Genomic DNA, 22,835 nt, shown 5'->3' on the forward strand with positions numbered 1-22,835 from the left:
CGGACTACACGTCCCATAATTCCCTGCTTTCATCACTGCCAGCTGTCCCTCATTGTTCCTTACCTGTGTTTAAAGTTCTCATTAGTCTTTGTGTATTTAATGCCCTGATTTCTGTTCAGTATTGGCAGTGATGAAAGCAGGGAATTATGGGAAGTGTAGTCCGGGAACAGATTACAGGGGAGAAACACAGGGCAGACAACAGTGAATCGTGACAACCGGTGTGTATAAGAGTTTGGTAAACAATTCTTTGTTTCTTTGTATGCTTATGATAATTGCTTCAGTTGCTTAATCAAAATGTAATGCTGGCAGCGGAATCTGGAGAATTCAGATTGCCATAGTAACCACACATGTACTATCCATCAAATGAACAATAGCAGATATTGTGTCAGACCACTTCTCTTTGCACCCCTCCTTTTGTGTTTTTCTTTCTTTTTGAAAAATCCTTTCTTCTGGATTGAGTTTTATAATCCATTTGGTGCCACATGTTGAAGCTGGACTTGTTTAGTAATATTCGTTTGTGTCCACATGAAGGATTATGCCTCCTTAATATGTACACTTTCCTGCTACACAATATGCATGAGACTGTAGAGACTAACAATACATGTATGGCTTACTTCATCTTTTGAGATTTTGAAGTGTGCAACCAGTCAACACTTCAAACTGAAGAGCTGACAGAATAAAAAAGGAAACCAATTAAATTGTGTTGTGGTTGTTGTTATAACGTCATAGGTCATAGAACATACCAGGCAAAAGATAGTGCCTACCTGGCAGATGTACTATGTCTGGGAATTTTATACTACACACCTGCATACTTAAAGAACGAACTTCATCAGCGGATGAGTTTCGTCAAATTCAGTACAGAAATTCAGATGCAGCCTATGATTCCTAGCCAGCTGCTTAAAAACCAAATCCAAAACAAGCCAGCCTTGGATGGAGATGCAATGGCAACATGAAATCAAATATGATGAAGAGAGCTAATTTTCTCCCTTTACCAATGCCCAGGTTGACAGGGCTTTAAAAAAGACGTTAAGTATTAACTTTAGGTCACTGGTTCATTATCATCTTATTAGTTAGACATCAAGCTGGCAGGAATACTTTGAGATTGGCAACATGCCTCTGGAAGCAGTCATTAAATACCAGCTGTTGCTTTATTCTCCATTTTGACTCGAGGGGTTTGTGTATTGGACTGATTTTTTGCTAGGATGGCACAGAGCATGATCGGCTGTTACCTAGAGCTGTCTGCCAATACCAGATGTTTTCACCTAATTTAATGTAATTGAGAAAATACAAAGGTTAGATTGTATTTAAAAAAAAGTCTGGGGCTGATTTACTATGTCCTTTGTTTGTCTTACATTCATGAAAATAGGAGTAAAAGAGCATCCCCTAAATTTTGATTTGTGATTTACTGATATTTTTGGTTGTTTTTATCTTTTAACCCTTGTGCATCCTTGTGGACATTTTTGGCTTTTTCAGTTTTGTTTTTTTGATAACTTTGTCTGTGTTAATGCTAACTGCATAAAATTTTCCACAGGTGTGAATTTTTATTGGAATTTTAATATTTCACCCTATTTTCTTTAAAAAATATATTTTTTGCACTAGTTACACAAAATACTCCCTCTTAGTGTCGTTTTGGACAAAAATGGCACATTGAAACCCATTAAAACTGCGATTTTTAATCCCAGTGCCATTTAACTATACAATTATGCAATCTTGTTTAACATGCTTTCATTATGTTGGCAAGGCTTCAAAATTTACATTTTAAATATTTTTTACCAGATCGTGCCATTTTTTCAGGTTTGGCATATATCATCGCTTTTGTTGTTGTTTTCTGCTGTTTTTGGCTTATGCATATTATAGAGCCAATTAGATACATTATGAATATATAATTGTGTGAGTGTGTTGGTATGGATTTCAGAGTGTGGTTTGTATGTGTCTGAGGCTCTAATAATAAAAATAAAAAAAATTCTGTTTAGCATTTATTAAATTGAAAATAATTATAATTATTATATTTTTTATAAAAAACAACAGTGGCATTATGTAAACAAACCGGCGTTTAAAGTGTTAAAATTCTGAAAATAAATGAATGTTTGGTAATTATGATTAGAACTGATGCTGGTTATTCTATAATATTTTTATGACACTTTTTTTGACATGGCCATTTTTGTCCATTATGGACCTAAGTGGTAGCTTTTTTAAAAAATCTGATACTGTATAAGCATCAAAATGAATGTTGTTGTTAAAGTGTTAAAATTCTGAAAATAAATGAATGTTTGGTAACTATGATTAGAACTGATTCTGGTTAAAATATAAGTCAGTGAAAGTAGAAAAAAATATTATTTTATAATATTTTTATGACACTTTTTTGACATGGCCATTTTTGTCCATTATGGACCTAAGTGGTAGCTTTTTTTTAAATCTGATACTGCATAAAAAATATGAAAGCATCAAAATGAATGTTGTTGTTAATCATTGACATATCCGAGGCTCTAATAATCAAAGAAAAAACATTCTGCTTAGCATCTATTAAATTGAAAATAATTACTATTTTTCATTTTTTCCTAAAAATACAACAGTGGCATTATGTAAACAAACCAGCATTTAAAGGGTTAAAATTCTAAAAATGAATGAATGTTTGGTCATTATGATTAGAGCTGATGCTGGTTAAAAAAATTATGTCAGTGAAAGTGAAAAACAATATAAATCTATAATATTTTTATGACAGTTTTTGGACATGGCCATTTTTGTCCATAATGAACCTATGTGTAACTTTTTTTAATTGATGCACAAGGGTTAAAGAATTTAACTATCAAATGTTAACATTCATTTCTTTAAAAAATATATACTTTGATATGGATGAGTTGGAACAGATAGGATGTGTTTAAACTACGTCACTTCATGTGTTTTTACTGATCGGATTGCCATCCGATTGAATAAGCACATTCCATTTACACTTGGCCACATCAGTGTGTCTCCGCCAAATGGATATAAATTCAATCTTCAATTCCTGCCCTATATGCAGATAAAACGGAGTTCGTGTCCATGATCATGCTAACACCAGGATGTAAATTATACTTTTTATATCATGGTTTATATGATGTAGGTCCCCCTCGTGCCGCCTAAACAGTCTGACCGACTCCACAAGACCTCTGAAGGTGTCATGTGCTATCTGGCACCAAGACGTTAGCAGAAGATCCTTTAAGTCCTGTATGTTGCGAGGTGGGGCCTCCATGGATCAGACTTGTTGATCCAGCACATCCCATAGATGCTCAATTGGATTGAGATCTTGGCAATTTGGAGTTCAAGTCAACACCTTGAACTCTTTGTCATGTTCTTCAAACAATTTCTTATCAGTTTTTGCAGTGTGGCAGGGCACATTATCCTGCTGAAAGAGGCCTCTGCCATCAGGGAATACCGTTGCCACGAAGGTGTGTATGTAGTCTGCAACAATATTTTAGTAGGTGGTATATATCGAAGTAACATCCACATGAATGTCAGGACCTAAGGTTTCCCAGCAGACCATTGCACAGAACATCACAATGCCTCCGCTGGCCTGCCTTCTTCCCATAGTGCATCCTGCTGTCATCTCTTCCCCAGTTAAATGACGCACACGCATCCAGCATCCATATGATCTAAAAGAAAACTTGTTTCATCAGACCAGGCTACCTTCTTCCATTGCTCGATGGTCCAGTTCGGACACTCACATGCCTATTGTAGGTGCTTTTAGTGGTGGACAGGGGTCAGCATGGGCACCCTAACTGGTCTGTGGCTACGAAGCCCTGTACACAGCAAGCTGCGATGCACTGTGTGTTCTGACACCTTTCTGTCATGGCCAGCATTATGTTTTTCAGCAATTATTTTGTGGGATCGGACCAGACAGGCTAGCCTTCGCTCCCCACATGCATCACTGAGCCTTGATTACCCTGTCGCCGGTTCACCAGTTGTCCTTCCTTGGACCACTTTTGGTAGGTAATAGCCACTGCATACCAGGAACACCCCACAATACCTGCCGTTTTGGAGATGCTCTGACCCAATCGTCAAGCCATCACAATTTGTCCCTTGTCAAAGTCGCTCAGATCCTTACACTTGCCCATTTTTCCTGCTTCAAACACATGAAATTCAAGAGCTGATTGTTCACTTGCTGCCTAATATATCCCACCCCTTGACAGATGCCACTGTAACAAGATAATACATGTTATTCACTTAAAATAACACTAATAAACAATAAGTAGGTGTGTCCACAATTTAGACTGATAGTCTAAATAAAATATATTTTTTTCAGGTTTGTCACAATCTACAGAGGCCCAAGCCACACATATAAGGTACAGAGACTAAGTGAATCAAGCAGCTACTGTATCAGGATTCAAGCTGTGAGCGAGGCAGGAGAGGGCCCTTTCTCTGAAGTACACACTTTCCATACCACCAAGTCTGTCCCTCCAGCACTCAAGGGTAAATGATCCTCTTACAAGCACATCAACACATTGTTTCATGCCACATATGTGTTCATGCACTGCACTGGCCTATATTCAATGTTTATAGCAAACCTTGTTTGTTATCTTTTAGCCCCCAAAGTGGTACAGTTGGAAGGGAATGTTTGTGAGGTCAGTTGGGAGAGCATTCCACCAATGAGAGGAGACCCCATTAGCTACATCCTACAGGTGCTGGTGGCCAGAGAGTCTGAATACAAACAGGTGAGTTCAGATACTTCTCATCTTAAATCACAGGGGCCCCAATGTAACAATGTAACAATTTAGTAACAGAACACTAAAGCCACACTTCCAAATATAGGAACGTTATTGCATTAGATGATAAAATACCAAACCAAAGGGTATTTATTTGAAAGAAATTAAGCGCTAACATTTTTACCTTTTCAATGCCATTCACTGTGGCTTACAAGTGTCCAAATACTTTTTGGACCACTGAAGCTTTAGGTGCTTTTTCATTACAATTAGTTTGAGATATTAATCTGCGTAGTTGATGAACAGAGTTTGAAAATGATGGGGTTTGTGTTTGAGTTGAATCTCACATGTCTAAATATGTGCTGACTGAAAGTATTAGTATTCTACGGCTGATGTTGATGCCATTGCTGATGGCTTGATAGAGGCATATGACCGGCTCATCTATCATACTCAGTTCTATTGAAGAAAAGAATGGCCTGCATTTTAAAACACTTTGTTGACTATGCAGGGTTGTTATTTTGTACTTGAAAATGCAAGCATTTCAAGGTTCACTGATTATTTCTGTGATTTGGAAACACTCTGGTAATAAAGGAAAACAACAAATCAAAAGACAGAGTGCAGAGGGGCAAAGGGAGTAGTATTATCATTATCATTCACTTCACAAGTGTCATGACTGCATACATTTTTGTCCATCGTTATGAATCAAAAGGATCTTAGATTAAATGGCCACATTAATGAATCAACCTTTACACCATAAATACACCAAACAAAACTTGTTGTGAAGGCCGTAAGGTCTCTCGAGGAAGTGCATGGATGCTTTTTGTCACGGTGAAAACAAGCTAGTCATATCCCTTCCTGCGTATAGTTGTTTCTCTGATAGATAGATAGATAGATAGACAGACAGACAGACAGACAGACAGACAGACTTGGTTTCAGAGAACATATATTACATATATATCTGTTATTATATAGGGATAGTTCACCCAAAAATTAAAATTATTTCATCATTTACTCACACTCATGCTATCCCCGACTTTTTGTTTCTTCTGCAAAACACAAATTAATTGACTCCAGTGTTTTAATCTCTGTCTTATGAAGTGATCCGATTGGCTTTGGGTGAGAACAACCTTTGTGCATGCGTCAAGCATTAGAAATTGTCATTGAGCTTGAAATCATGATCATTTCTAGAGACTGAAATTTCATGATTTATAGTGAAAATGGAGTTATATTTTGGTCTGTTCTTACCCAAAACCAACTTTTATGCTGCCTTTGTGCTTTTTGGAGCTTTAAAATTTGGTCACCAATCACTTGTATTATATGGAGCTATCACCTGACCCCCTCCTCCCCCCTCCTGCTACTCAAACTGCTCTTAAGATTTGTGAAGATGATGTGTGCTGGGTTTTTCGGAAACAAAAGACAAGGCTTCAGGACCAGATGGTGTCTCACCAGCGTCTCTTCGATCCTGTGCTAACCAACTGGCCCCATCTTCACACAGATCGTCAATAGAGCACTGGAGACCCATGCTGCTTCAAACGCTCAATCATAATCTCTGTCCCAAAAATTTTTTACAAAATCACAGGATTAATAACTACAGACCTGTCACCCTGACGTCTGTGGTCATGAAATCATTTGAGAGACTGGTGTTGGCCCACCTGAAGAACATCACTGAACTCTTTCTAGATCCTCTTCAGTTTGCTTATCGAGCTAACAGGTCTGTGGATGATGCAGTCAACATGGGATTGGATCCTATGCTGCAACATCTGGACAGACCAGGGACATATGCAAGGATCCATTTTGTGGACTTCAGCACTTTCAACACCATCATCCCAGCTATTCACTAGAACAAATTACACCAACTCTCTGTTCCCATGTCTATCTGTCAGTGGATCACCAGCTTTCTTACAGACAGGCAGCAGCTTGTGAGACAGGGGAAATGAACTTCCGGCACAGTACCGCCACTCCCTATAAGCAGAATATGCAGTCTGCGTAGGGCACCAACTCCCTAGGGGATCACCATCTTACCCTAGGAGGGCACCAGAAAGTCCACTGGCTACCCTTTCTCCCACGTTATACATTATTCAAGGACCCGAAAGCAGTTGCGGAACACAGAGGATCGCTTCGCGCTCATATCACGTGAACAACAGCAAAGAACATTTTGAAGATGCTGGAGGAAACAGGTAGACAAGTATCTATATCAACAGTAAACTGATTCCTATATCAACATTACCTGAAAGGCTGCTCAGCTAGGAAGAAGCCACTTCTCCAAAACTGCCATAAAAAAGCCAGACTACAGTTTGCAAGTGCACATGGGGAAAAATATATTTTTGGAGAAATGTCCTCTGGTCTGATGAAACTAAAATTGTACTGTTTGGCCATAATGATCATTATGTTTGGAGGAAAAATGGTGAGGTTTGTGAGCAGAAGAACACCATCCCAACCATGAAGCATGGGGGTGGCAGCATCATGTTGTGGGGGTGCTTTGCTGCAGGATGGACTGGTGCACTTCACAAAATAGATGGCATAATGAGGAAAGAAAATTATGTGGATATATTGAAGCAACATCTCAAGACATCAGCCAGGAACTTAAAACTCGGTTATGAATGGGTCTTCCAAATGGACAATGACCCCAAGCATACCTCCAAAGTTGTGGCAAAATGGCTTAAGGACAACAAAGTCAAGGTATTGGAGTGGCCATAACAAAGCCCTGACATCAATCCAATAGAACATTTGTGGGAAGAACTGAAAAAGTGTGGGCGAGCAAGGAGGCCTAAAAACCTGACTCAATTACACCAGTTCTATCTGGAGGAATGGGACAAAATTCCAACAACTTATTGTGAGAAGCTTGTGGAAAGCTACCCAAAACATTTGACCCAAGTTAAACAATTTAAAGGCAATGCTACCAATTATTAACAAAGTGTATGTACATTTCTGACCCACTGGGAATGTGATGAAAGAAATAAAAGTTGAAATATTCTCTCTACTATTCTGACATTTCACATTCTTAAAATAAAGTCCTAGCTGTTTTAAGGGTGTTTAGCTATTTTTACTTGAAAACAAGATACAAATATTTATTTAAAAAAAAATATTTTGCCAGTCCAACAACTGCATGCTGTCTATAATGTATGTAAGCAGAGATATTGGCTTGTTTCCTGTTGCTATGCTAATGTGTGCCTTGTACTGTCAGCTGGTGAAATGTATGTGAGAAGTAATGAGTGTGTTACTTGCATGTAAAGATAAGTAAGCAGCAGTGCATGTGGAACGTGGAACCTAACCCTAACCCTGCCTTCCATTTGCACTGTTTCTGGAGTCTCAATGTATCCCTGTTGATGAGGCTGTGGATACGCAGTATGCCTGGGAATTTTGCTTCAAAGCTCTCTCTGTCTCCATTTAATCTTCCTATTACATGATACACACACAAATCTATAGACCCAGCAGGATTTCAACACCAGTAGGGTTACATAGCCTGTGTCTATTTTCTCAGTGTTATCCCTGATAGATAATTTTCACCCACCTAATTTTACAGCTAATGGAGTTTACTTGCATGTTATCCTGCATTATGAAAGCACATCCAGATTGTTATCAAACATCTCGCCATATTTTAGTTAGTGATGGATTTCTGTAAATGGACAGGATTATGGCCCTATTAGCTGTTTAAGCAATATCACACATGCAAGAGTGCTGTTGTACAGAATATTAGTATAGCTGTGTTTCGGACAAAGGCACAAAACTTCCGGCAATTACTGCTGTTCTGATATTCAGTTCATTGGCTTGATTGCATTTATGCAATAGTTCTATAAACAAAAACTTAATATAGAGTAACTGAGCTTTCAAATACAATATGGCAAGCTGTTTTGTTCATTGCTTGCTAGCAATGATTGTTCAGTTAAAATTTGTGAATTTTAGAGTTGAAATTATATTTAGTAATTATTAACTTATTTATATACAAAATAAGCACGTTTGCTGATTTTCCAATCTAATTATTTTATTTACTCTATTAAGCTTTTCTTTTGCTTTCAGCAATGTGTAATAGGCTTGTTTTTTGCCAGCAGTCATAACGAAGGCTGTTTCTCTCAGTTTTAGATCCTCTTCAGAACTCAAATGGCTTTGTGTTTTATTCCTCCTACATGCTCTCTCTCTCTACCACAAACACTTAGATGCAAATCTCATGCAATCTTTGGGGAGAGAGCAAAAATTTATAGATGTAGCTTTATTCATAAACGGTAGTACACCACAAAATGTCTTGGATTTATGTTGAGCTTTAGCAGTGTTGACACTGGATTTCCAAGTTTTGTTTTGGTTCAAACAATTCAAAATGTCTAGTCTTGATGTAACGTGTCTTAACAGACCGTGCCGTGGCACCTCATCCATGTGATTGGAATAAACATTGAAGATCTCAATATTTAGCCTCTGACTTAGCTGTGGTATTAGCACTGCATGGTGATATGGGCAATTTGGTTCCTTATTGCTGATTCTTCTAACAATGTCAACTACATTCATACACTTTTTCAAGTTATCATTAGTTATTGCTAAAATGAACCAACAACGAACCATTGTATTTTCATAAATTAACATCAACCAAACATTAATAATGCTATAATCAAATATTTTTTATTGTTCATGATACCTACTGAGATGTATTTACAAATGTTACCAAATACAACCTTACTGTAAAGTGTTACTAGTTAGATTTCTAAACTAAACACTTTACAACAAGGTTCAGCTCATTAACATTAGTTAATGCGCTAGGTATCATGAACAAACAATTAACAATATATTTTTTACAGCATTTATTAATCTTAGTTTATAAAAATACAATTGTTCATTGGTTAGTTCATAGTGTATTAACTCATGTTAACAAATACAACTTTTGATTTGATAAATGTATTAGTATATGTTGTTGCCAGTTTTGGGTATGTTAATAAAAATATGAATCCATTACTAATTTCTCTAAAATTGTAATCAGATTACTAATTATTTAAATGAAATGTAATTAATTTACTAATTACTTCTAAGATACTTTCTTAAACACTTTTCCGCTTAACCCATTTAAAATAATGTCTATTAATAATGTTCATACACTCAGCACCGCTCATTTCTCCTTTGACATTTGACTTGTTACAAGGCCATAATTCATGTATTCTACATAAATTATAGAAATTAGCATAACCCTATAATGTACATCAAAGTAATTCAATTAATTAAAGGTCAGGAACTGTAATCTGATTTCAAGTATTTAAAATGTAACGCATGACACAATTCTTTTAACTAAAAAATATATTATATTACAGTGACTAATTACTTTGTAATTGGATTACACCCAGCACTTGTTGGAACTAACATTAACCAAGATTAATAAATGCTGTAAAAGTATTGTTCATTGTTGTTGTTCATTGTCAACTGATGTTAACAAATGGAACCTCATTGTAAAGTGTTACTGGCACACTTATTATGGAATATCATGCATATGGTCTAATTAGAAGTTAGTTTACATGGTGAAAATAATCTTGCCTTTCAGTTTTCTAATCTAGTCCCTCTTTCATACCTTTATAAAGGTTTTTGTGGCACGTACTGACATTCCCAACACTATAGGATATGAGAGCTCTCGCTCCCATGAGGAATACACCCTACTGACCAGTATCTATGAAACTGACCTGGCAAGACAGTAAATATGATCCTACCAAGAGATTTCCTCCATAGGCAGGAGATCCTCAAGTTTATAATGCCTTTGTATTGCTAGTCCTTATATTATTGTTTGTAAATGCTTCCCATGCTTTTACCTCAATATTGTTTTTAATGTCTCTCATTATTGTTTTTAACTATCCTCTTATACACCATAGTACATATACCATTTCAGGAAAAATATGTGAACCCTTGAATTTACTGTATTTTGTAATAAATTTGTTCTGAACTTCACAGTCTGCATAAAGAAATAACACGCAAACAATGATACGTTTTCATGTCTGTCTTGAACACACCGAGTAAACATTCACTTTACACTTTACAATTCTACAAAAGTAACTAGAGTCAAGGGTCAGGTAACTTGTCCAATTAATGAGACAAGACTGGAGGGTTTAGTCAGAGCTGCCCTTTACAAACACATTTTGAGTTTGCTTGTCTCTAGAAGACTTATGTATTGCTCAAACAAAAGAGAACTCTGAACACATTCTTTTTCCTGCAACTGTACAGCTTAAAAGCACATAACCTGTTCTTGATAGTGTTCCTTTCTCTCATTTCAGTTGTATAAGGGAGAGGACACCACCTTCCAGATCTCGGGTCTGCAGAATAACACAGACTATCGGTTCCGCGTTTACGTGTGCCGCCGTTGCCATGGCAGCACTCAGGAGCTGTGTGGACCCCTCAGCCCATCTTCGCACTTCACACTGCGGCGTACAGAGCTCGCCGTACCCGGAGATCTCAGCTCCACGGAGATGAGCAAACCCACCGGCATGTTTGCCACTGATGAACGCTTTGCGGCAGTCTTAGTCGGGGCTTTTGCAGCCCTTTCCTTCCTCATCGCTTTTGTAGTGGAAATCTTCTTCATGAAGTGAGATATTAATAAATAAATAAAATGAGAAACATCAGCCAGCCAGCCAAGAAAGAAAACGTTTACGTTTGAGTTGCACACACAAACACTAAGCTATACGGTATATCTGATGCAACGTACTGTAGTCTGAGTATGTATACAGGCTCTCTTTCTTGACTTTTGGTCTATATTTTATACTCTCTCTCAATTTCTCTGCCTTTACAATGCCTTCTCCATGCTGCCTGTGCAATCGCAGTTTCACACACTCTTTTACAGTGTGTGGAGTTTTCTTGGTGGAAGCCTGAACTCTTTGGTGCACATTGGGGAAGCAAAATCACATTATCGAGCCTTACAAAGATTTGCGCGATAGCCTGTTTTGCATGCTTACATTGTATATTGATATTGAATCCCTTTAAGTGTACGTAAATGTTTGAAGGAAAATGTGTTTGTATTTTCTCCACATTCATGGCCTTTCTTTGTATCCAAGTGTGTTCATGGCATTTATTTCACAGCCATGTACAAGTTGTTGGAATCATAGCTTTATCATGATACATGTGGTGATATCCTGATATTTAGTACAACAGCATGATTGCTAGTGCGCTATTGCTGTTATACAACTGTTCTATAAACAAAGTAATAATATAGAGTAACTTGCATTTGAGACACAACATGGCCTGTTAATATGGTTTGTCTATATTAACAAACAGTGAAGTGTCCCTGTTATACTAAATATCAGCACCCTTGGAGCGTCGCTTGTCCAATCAGATTCGAGGACTGGAACTAATTGTTGTATAAATAGTAACATCCCTCAATCAGATTTCATTCAGTCCACTTTTTATATAATAATGTGATATTCACATTTATTGTACTTCACAGTACACATAAACACAATAGATACACTTAAAACTGTCTATCGTACTAAGGCTGGTGTAAAGCCCCCTTAAGCATTAAGCTGCCAAAGCAAATTGCAATCCAAGTGTGGTTTAAGTGATGCTGCTATTGTTTGTATGTTTTTCCTAAGAACGGAATCAGTTACCTAATATATAGATATAAATATAAATCTATAAGATTCTATGGAGGTATTGTAATATAAAATAGCAATGAGTTTGAAGTAGATATCTCTTTTGGAGTGTGTTAGCTCACAATAAATGGTGCTTTGTAAATCTGTAGTCAGTGATGGTGGCGATTGAGTATAAGGGAGTTTGATGTGTCCTTTGCCACTACACACCCTTCCAGTAAAGAGAATGGGTCACTTTTTGGATGCTGTATAATCTCGACCCTGACTGACCATTTAGTCTTGGGGTGTCTGTCCTATTGTGTAAGCTGCATGCTTGAGCATGTCACACAGGGCTAATTCCTTGCCTTCCTGCCCCCTCAATGACGTGGCTAGGCTAATGTCACCTTCTTAGTAGACTGATTCTTGGGCTCTGTATGGTGTCTAGATCCAGGGACTGGCTGATGGCAGGAGTCACAATAGCCAATGTGTACAGTAGCTCTGAAACCGACATTGCCTGCTTTTCTGATCTTCACTCTGTGAATTGTGTTCGTAACATTTCGCCTCACAACTTCACCCTCTATTTTTTATATGTATTGCCCTACAAAGACAAATGCAGCAACTGCATTAGCACAGAAATTGAGAACAATTGCTTCAAAGTTACTTGCTTTTAGTGTTGATTGTACAGTTTATAGATAATTTTCTCACATTATTTTGTCTGAATCTGAGCATAGTTGAGCCAAATCTGTTTGTCACAGGACAGATCACCGTCTAAGAGGCCATTCTGACTGAACACATTCTTGCGCTAAAGGAGCTAGATGTGACGCAGAGGCCCATTGTTAAAAGTTCTTTTTGACTTAATTCAACATCTAAACACAGCACTACTGCGTGAGACCCTAAAAAAACTTTTTTAAAAGAGCCACGCCACAATGGTAAAAAATGTCCATCCAATGGATTTTTACTTTGAAATGAATGAAAAAACAGCACATATGGATCTAAAAATGTGTTCTGTGTTGGCGGCTAAGGCCACATTTACACTATCAACCTATTCTGATGTTTTGTTTGCGGATATCTGGGATATGCAAGTATAGGTCTCTACAGAACAAAAATGGGTGTTTTCCAATCTGTGGGCATTTTCAAACCGGGATGGGCTTTTCTAAACTATCCAATGAAGGTTAGGAATCTCTATGGTTTGAAAATGGCCACTGATTGGGAAAAGCTCATTTTTGTTCTGCAGAGATAAAAGTCTCGGGACATTTGCAAAATCAGATCTCGTCGCATGTGTGTAAACAGCAAAACAAAACACATATTTGGAAGACTTTTATATGTGGTTCTAAATCTGATACATATCCGAACATCTAAACACTTATATCCGATTCTCCTCATATTTTTTGGCATTAATATCCGTTTTAATGGAAGTATTTTTTTATACAGTATATGTGCATATCTTACAAAGTGATACTGGAGCTACAAGATGTTAGCCAATTTTTAAATTTCAAGCATGCGTTTTGCAAAGAGGAGATGTAAGAGACCTAATTTTGGTTATACTATAGCTCGGTTTTGGGATGGAAAAAAAAAAAGAAAAGTGTAGTTACTGCATTTTGCCTTTGCAGGGCAGTATGGCCCTACATGTATTGAATGTTTCAGCTTTTTTTAATCCATGAAAAGCCAGTTGGAAATTTCTAAGGTGCTTTATCAACATCATTGTCAATGCAGCAGTGAACTCCTCCGCCCGCTGCGCCTTTTAACGATGACTGATGTTCATGCCAAAACAGCCTGATGTGCTTGCAGTGCATCTTTAGCCAACTAAAGGTACAAACCAGCAGATCCCATTGATCCAAAGAGTTTCTCGAACATTACACTTGCAGAGCAGTTTGGAAATGTTGTCAAAGGAGAAAAAAAAAGGGGGGTTTGAGGCAGGGTGTGGCCAACAACATTCTACAAGCCACGTCCCTCTTCCCCTGACTGACAACCTGTATTGTACCTCAGGGACATGGACTTTTCAGAGGTGAAAAAGTAAATATCGCGTTTCTGAGAGGGTGCTGCGAACACCATACTTTACAGAATGATAATGATATTGCTGTCATCACTATGGTAGCATCATTCCTTTGTCTGCCTCTGCAGTTTTTCTGCGTATTTCATCCGTTTTCTCGCCTAAGCTGTGCCTTGCTACAGTTGTCCGTTAGCAGAATCGTGTACTAGCTCTCAGTATATCTTTGCCAAAGTTAATGGGAAAGTACGGTATCATTCTTTTTAGGGTTATTTATATACTATCTGTTGTATACAGTACTTTAAATGGCAATTAAAGTGCAATCTTCTTTTATTTATTTTTCATGAAATTAAGAGATGTAGTTATGTACTAATTTTTTTCTCTCTTGTAGCATGTTTCTTTTTTTTTTTTTTTTTTTTTATGTGTTGTAGATGAACTATTAAGGCCAGCATTCCTTTCATTCATAATTCTGATTGTTTTCTGTTATTAATTTGGAACAGGTAGCATTTACCATGCTGAATCATTTATATATAACCAAATGCCTGTACATTTCCTGTCAGAAAGTGCCGCTCCAGCTAGTTGTCTTTTCATTGAGAACTGTAGCAAATGTAACCTTTTTTTATTATTTGTGAGTGTGTAATGGGACATACAGTACATAGCTACAATTGGCATTGCTAAAGAGTGTAATGAAGCTTATGTAATCTTACTGTTTGCCAAAGCAGAGGCTTGTCCAATTTAATTTGCTTTTTGTTTGTTTATTTAAAGGGTTACATGATAAATCCTTTGACACTAAAAAAAATTTCTTGATAAGGAAAAACATACATTTGGGTCAAACTAAATCTGTGATTACACTTTCTTTTTATAGTGAAAGTTGTGCCATTATTTGAGTAATCTTTCTGAGGTGAAATTTTACATGATATTTCACAATGAAAAGAAAAGCAATCAAACTGTTTTGAGGCAAATTACATGTCTCATTTTCCTTTCTTTTTTTTTTTTTTTCTCAGACATGACATGGCGCAATAGTGAACTTATTCCAGTATTTTTGCTATGGAATTATATATAAAGATATAGTCTGACAGCTAACAGAAATGAAGCACTTTTTTAGCAAAATTGTAATCTTTATTAGATTTATCTTGATGAAACTGTATTTTCTAGTCAATGTTGCTATTGTTTTCAAATTAAGAGTACCATGCAGTAAGAATTGTCATATATATTAAAAAAAACTGTCCCACAAAAGTTTGATCATATTAAGTGAAAAGTCTGAAAGTCCACTAGTGTTGCTGTATTGTTGGTTATTTTCATTTTTTTCTTTTTTGTGGCATATCCCAATAATACTTATTATGCTAAAACAAAATCACCAACAGTACAGGAACACCATTGAGTGCTGGAAAAGCTCCCGACTCCTGACAAGTGAGTGCTGGAAATATGACTTGTGTTTTTTTTTTGTTCTTTTTTTTTTCTCTCTCTCTCTCTCGCTCTCGCTCTCGCTCTCGCTCGCTGGTCTTTGTACAATTTTAAAAAAAGAAAGAAAAACACATGTTTAAAGTACAGCTTTGTATTTTATTCTGTTTTATCTCTGTTTTATTTGTGCTCTATTTTAAATATGAAAATGCATTTGAAAATGATGGTTTGAAGATTGATCAACTCTCAGAGTCCTCCCAAGAAAAATTTATAGAAATCGTAAGTATATTCCAACTATTTTCCAAAAAGTCCTCAGTTTAAAAAGAAAGAATTATATATATGTATATATAGATATATACATATTGAAAAGGTAAATATATATATATATATATATATATATATATATATATATATATATATATATATATATATATATATATATATATATATATATTGAAAGGTAAATATATATATATATATATATATATATATATATATATATATATATATATATATACACACATACAGTAAAACATTCCAGGCTTGACATGATCTGCAACTTTTTTTTTCTTGTATTGTAAATGTTAGACAATTTCATATGCATATACATAAAAGAAACTGCCATATCAATGTTAATGTATAGATTTTTGCAAATACTACCCTATGTATGTAAGACTTAAATGTATCTGTAGCGTACATGTAATATATTTATACCCAATAAATGTTTTAATTTTTTCGGACAGATTTTTCTATCAGAGATGTTTAGATTTTTCTGAAATATATATATCAAATGGAGCTTATGACTAAATGATTCTAGTCACTCACTCATTCTTGTGTCTGTTGCATGTGCTGAATGCAGAAGTGCAGAATTTGCATGTTCTAAAAATCTCATCTTAACATACTGAGCTGCAAATTTTCTTCATGGATCCAGTATTTTACGATGCTAACTTCTGTTTGTGTCCACATTCTTAAACCCCCACTAAGTAGGAGTTATTAAAAGGTTATCCTACAATTGTGCTGTTTTATTGTTTGTTTTTTAGACTGAAAAATGTGTTAATTGAAGTGCAAATGCAATCCACAGCCATAAAGTGCCACATATAAACTTGCTTAAGAGGGGGTAAATAAACCTGTCAAGATTCATAACCCTGCATGCTGAAACAAAGCAGCTGGTCTTTGCTGGGCTTTTACTGATCAGGGTTGGAGACCAGCTTGCCAACCAGCTGAGCACTAGCATGCTTGGATACCATAATAAAGCAGTGCTATATTTCTCCAGTGAAATCAGAGAAAGACAAGTGCTTTGCTTTTCAAAGTAAGATGGTATCGAATTCTAGGAAAAAAATCAGCTGATATAATCAGCTGAAAATCTGGTTCAGTAAAAGTAAAACTTTAAAATGTAGCACTGCTTTATGAATTAAATCTCTCTATCTCTCTATCTCTCTCTCTCTCTTGCTTTCAATTTAAGTACATTCTTGGCATGATTCACACCACAAATAATGTCAGAAAATAGAATAATAATAAAGTAACATACAATTTAAAATAAAGTACAAAGTAATGAATAAATTAAAATAAACAAATTACACTATAAAATAAACATTTAACAGTACATTAATGAACATGCACGTGTGTGTGAGCGCGCGCGTGTGTGTGTGTGTGTGTGTATGTCTTGTGAAGTTTTTATATTATAATGTACACCCACCTAAAGTATTATTAGGAACACCTGTTCAATTTCTCATTAATGCAATTATCTAATCAACCAATCACATGGCAGTTACTTCAATGCATTTAGGGGTGTGGTCCTGGTCAAGACAATCTCCTGAACTCCAAACTGAATGTCAGAATGGGAAAGAAAGGTGATTTAAGCAATTTTGAGCGTGGCATGGTTGTTGGTGCCAGACGGGCCGGTCTGAGTATTTCACTATCTGCTTAGTTACTGGGATTTTCACGCACAACCATTTCTAGGGTTTACAAAGAATGGTGTGAAAAGGGAAAAACATCCAGTATGCGGCAGTCCTGTGGGCGAAAATGCCTTGTTGATGCTAGAGGTCAGAGGAGAATGGGCCGACTGATTCAAGCTGATAGAAGAGCAACTTTGACTGAAATAACCACTCGTTACAACCGAGGTATGCAGCAAAGCATTTGTGAAGCCACAACACGCACAACCTTGATGAGTCTCGATTTCTGTTGAGACATTCAGATGGTAGAGTCAGAATTTGGCGTAAACAGAATGAGAACATGGATCCATCATGCCTTGTTACCACTTTAGGCCACTTAGTGCTAATTGGGCATCGTTTAAATGCCACGGCCTACCTGAGCATTGTTTCTGACCATGTCCATCCCTTTATGGCCACCATGTACCCATCCTCTGATGGCTACTTCCAGCAGGATAATGCACCATGTCACAAAGCTCGAATCATTTCAAACTGGTTTCTTGAACATGACAATGAGTTCACTGTACTAAAATGGCCCCCACAGTCACCAGATCTCAACCCAATAGAGCATCTTTGGGATGTGGTGGAACGGGAGCTTCGTGCCCTGGATGTACATCCCACAAATCTCCATCAACTGCAAGATGCTATCCTATCAATATGGGCCAACAGTTCTGGAGAATGCTTTCAGCACCTTGTTGAATCAATGCCACACCAGTTCTGAAGGCGAAAGGGGGTCAAACACAGTATTAGTATGGTGTTCCTAATAATCCTTTAGGTGAGTGTATATTGTCATTGTGTGTGTGTGTGTGTGCGCGCGTGTGTGTGTGTGTGTGTGTGTGTGTGTGTGTATGTCTTGTGAAGTGTTTATATTATAATGTATATTGTCATTATTACTTTATTTGTTAGTGATGAGTAACTGTCCTCCCACATGTAACACCTGCGTTTGATCTGTTTCTGCTAAACTAGAAAACTTTGGCATGAGGTTTCAGAGTTTGTCAAAGTATTCTCTCTGTAAATTTCTCTCTGTCAAGGAGACCAGTGTCACAGTGAGCATAGACTCTCTCTTTCTTTGGAAGCCATGTTTGTCTGTGTCTGCCTTTTTCTATGGCCAGACTGTGATCACTGAGCCTGTATTTGTGATGATCTGTCTCTGCTTTGTATCTCTTAACTGTATAGGGGTATTCTGCCAGATTATACTTTCTGTTTAGGGCCCAACAACATTCCAACACAGTCAAAAAACACAGAACACTACTTTTGTTTTGCCAAAGCAATTGTAGCTTAGCTGTAGATGGTTAAGAACTATAAAAGAAAGAACAATGTTGTATTTCTGCACACTGTTTTACATTTGTGCTCACTTCTCACAGTTAAATGATGTTAAATTGATGTCAGCCAAAATATCTTTGCTCACCAATTGATGACATGTATGTAGGCAGAAAATGTATTTCAATCTGTAATTTAATCAGGAATTTATTACTCTGCCTGTTAATGCAAGAGTCCTTGAATTCAACTTTAAAATAAATGGCTGCTTGTCCAAGTGTGGTCTCCATGTATTTAAAATTGACCTGAAATGCAGGTTCAACATTTGGCACTTAGAGGAGTCCCCTCGAAAGCAGGGCTGTGGTTTTATCATTGTTTTATTCAATTGTTTTTTTATGGTAAAATAATACATTAGTGGTACATCATAATGGTGTTAAATCTCCTTTTGCAGCATCACCTTCTGCCTCACAAGGAGATCTGGCTGATTTATGACACTATTCTCTTCTATAATTCTCTTTCTCTGCAGTCAGGGGACTCTGACCTTGCATTGCCATTAATAAAACACCAGCAGTCAGTCTTAAAACATGGGCACAGGAAATAAAAATGAGATGTCATTAAATTGATTAACCACTGGAAAGCCTGTTTAAGAACAACAGTGTCTAAAATGAACATGCCAAAGACTGCCATCACTTTCCCTTATCGTTTATGTAAACCCCATGTTAGCTAAAGATTTAAGTCAGTATGTTTATTGTAACCCTAATGCTAAAAATACTTATTTGTTTGAGTAGGGTAAAATTCCATCATACAATTAGTTCAAATAAATGAACCTCTCTCTTTATTTAGAACTTTTTCTTTCTTTTAAGTTCACAAAGTAACCTTTAAAGTAACCTGGATTGTTTTATTGTTTTGAGTTTAATGAACTTCTCTCTTTAAATTTACATTGCTGTGAAAAAGTATTTGCCCCATTCTGATTTCTTATGTTTTTATGTATATCTCATACTAAATTATTTAAAAATTCAAACACAAAGAAAATCTGAGTAAACACAAAATACAGTTTTAAATTATATAAATGATAATGTTATTTATTGTAGGAAAACATTATCCAATACTAACAGGGCCTGTGTGAAACTATATTTGCTAAATAGTTACTAAATCCCCAAATCTATGAAACTGCATTCATAATTGTGTTCAGCTGGACTAGACACACCCAGGCCTGATTACTGACAGAAAAGTTCAATCAATCACTTTAATAGAACTTTTTCAGCAGCATGAAGTTGGCTAAAGGGTCTCACCCAGTAGCATACTAAGCCAAGGTCGAAAGACATTCCATAAATTATGAGGAAAAAGGTGATTTAAATACATCAGTCTGGGAAGGGTTACAAAGCTATTTCAAAGGGTCTAGGAATCCAGCGAAACACAGTGAGAGCCATTATCTCCAAATGGAGAAAACTTGCCACAGTAGTGAACCTTCCAGAAGTGGCCGACCTTCCAAAATTCCTCCAAGAGCACAGTGACGACTCATCCAGGAAGTCACAAAAAAGCCAAGGACAACATCCAAGGAACTGCAGGCTTCTCTCGCATCAATAAAGTTGCTTTTCATTACTCCACTATCAGAAAGATACTGGCCTAAATTGCCATCCATGGAAGAGTTGCGAGGCAAAAACCACTGCTAACACAGAAGAACATTAAGGCTCATCTGAATTTTGCCAAAACACACCTTTATGATATTCAAACATTCTGGGAGAATGTTCTGTGGACAGATGAGTCGAAAGTGGAACTGTTTGGAAGACAGGGGGTTACATCAGATGTAAATCAAACACAGAATTTCAGAAAAAGAACAACATACCTATAGTCAAGCATGGTGGTAGTGTGATGTTGTGGGGATGCTTTGCTGCTTCAGTGGAACTTGTAATAATTGAGGGAAACATAAATTCTGTTCTTTACCAGAAAATCCTAAAGCAGCTCATCCAGTCATCAGTCTGTAAGTTGAAGATCAAGCGTAACTGGATTATGCAGCAAGACAATGATCCAAAGCATAGGAGAAGACTTACAGCTCTGAATGGCTCTAAAGAATCAAAATTACTATTTTGGAGTGGCCTGGTCAAAGTCCTGACTTGAACCTGATTGAGATGCAGGCAGGACCTAAAACATGCAGTTCATGCTCTGAGAATCCTCTAATGTGACTGAAGTAAAGCAGTCCTGCAAAGAAGAGTGGGCCAAAATTACATCACAGCATTGTAAAAGACTGATCTCCAGTTATCGGAAGCGTTTGGTTGCAGTTGTTGCTGTTAAAGGTGGCACAACCAGCTATTAAGTTTAAGGGGGAAGTTTGTTTTTAACATGAGTGATATAGGTGTTGGATAACATTTTTGCTTCAATAAAAATATATATATATTTGAAAACTGTATTTTGTGTTTACTCAGGTTGCCTTTGTTTTATGTTATATCTCATTTGAATATCTCAAAACTATTTAGTAAGAAAAATACAGAAAAATAGAAGAAATCAGGGAGGGGCAAATACTTTTAAACAGCACTGTAACTGAAACTGGGCAAGAGATTTCTATTTCACAGCATGCTTTGCATGGCACTCGACAGGGAGAGTAAATGTTAAAATTATGTGTTGCATATTTTGTCTGTGCAAGAAGAATGTAAAGGGGTAAACTTGTTAGTGTTTAATGTTTAATTTATTTAGAAGAGTTCCTGTAATGTTAAAGTTTTGGGGGGTTACCATTATGGAGTTTGAGCTTACGTTGAGGACAGGTACAACTGAAGATTGTTTTACAATTTATGCTTTACTCGTTAAGCAATTATTATGCTAATCAAAGCCTATTGTTTCCAACTAGCATGCATTCAGAATGCTAACCTTAGATCTACTATTTCTAGCTAGAACTAGCTAGTTAGGTTCCCTCTAACTGAAGTATTTAAGGTGAGCTTACATGGTTAGTTCAGCCAAAGAGTTCAACTAGAAAGTTAAGAGTAAATAAAATGTACGAGTTAGCGTACTCAATATTTAAAGGTGCAGTATGTAACAATTTTCATGTAATATTCACCTTTTTTTTTTGCCAATGTGTGAACGGTTTGTAATGCAACTTAAACAATTAGCCTTTCCCGGACTTCCTGGGTTGCCTATTAAAGCCTGTAGACTGATTTTCAATCAAAGGGAGCGGGATGGTTTTGCATGGAAAATCCAAAGGATGTGACGTTTATGTGAGTAAGCCAAAATACAAAAAAAAACATGTATCTACTGAATCCCGTCTGGCTAACCAGGAACGTGATTGTGGTTGAGCGAAAACTAGAGTGAACATCGGCAGGGCATTTGATTCCTGGAGGGACCTTCTTTCGGTTTTGGGGATCAAAACCATCCCTGAATTGGCATTCTTCTTATTGGACAGGTAAACTTACATAACTGCAAAGCATGTGAAATATAGTGCCATAATGATTGATCAGTGTAATTTTAGATAACTTCCTCTTGCCTGCTAACACTGACAAATTGCGAGCTACCTTGCTTCATAACTTTCAAATAAGTTCAACGATATTCTCTTTATACTAAAAGTCAGGTATACAGGATATATTTAAGCAAATACGCTGGTTTCTTGATCGTAGTACAACATATGACATGTAAAACATACAATAGTGCAACATAACATTGCAGTGCAACAGTAAACTGGTATATTTCGGTAGTATGTAGCTGTATGTGTGTATCAGTATGCTATGTTAGCTGATAGCTTTAGTTTAGTCCCAAAGTTTGTAATAAAACAATCATAACTGTAATTTTAATTATGCTACCTCATCTGTCAGTATGATGCCGGTGGATCACGTTCAGTCTCTTTGTAATTTATGTAATTGTTTTGGCTGATGCTCGCTCGCGTCCTTATGGAGTTTGTGCGCGAGCATGAACAACAGGTAGCTGACTGCAGTTCACTTAACGGCCACAGGTGTCATTTAATAACAAAGGTTTCTTACATACTGCACCTTTAAAGTTAAGAGCAATTAACATGTGTACTAAATCTGAAAGTTCTATTAACTTTTAAACTATTACATTTTTTAGTTCTGCTAACTTATTGGGG

At 36.7% G+C, this 22,835-nt stretch overlaps 1 protein-coding gene across 2 annotated transcripts in view; it reads left to right on the plus strand.

Moving 5' to 3' along the window:
• LOC127648939 (fibronectin type III domain-containing protein 3B-like) overlaps window positions 1-15,948 on the plus strand; it is a 241,630-nt gene extending 225,682 nt beyond the window's left edge. For both annotated transcript variants that reach the window (XM_052133779.1, XM_052133780.1), the window contains exons 24-26: window positions 4,280-4,446; window positions 4,561-4,688; window positions 10,913-15,948. In XM_052133779.1, the coding sequence (XP_051989739.1) occupies window positions 4,280-4,446; window positions 4,561-4,688; window positions 10,913-11,224 (607 nt within the window). In that variant the 3' untranslated portion in view covers window positions 11,225-15,948. The remainder of the gene's footprint in view (window positions 1-4,279; window positions 4,447-4,560; window positions 4,689-10,912) is intronic.
• The last annotated feature ends 6,887 nt before the right edge of the window (window positions 15,949-22,835 follow it).

This window comes from Xyrauchen texanus, chromosome 9 (assembly GCF_025860055.1).
Source record: "Xyrauchen texanus isolate HMW12.3.18 chromosome 9, RBS_HiC_50CHRs, whole genome shotgun sequence".
NCBI lineage: Eukaryota > Metazoa > Chordata > Actinopteri > Cypriniformes > Catostomidae > Xyrauchen > Xyrauchen texanus.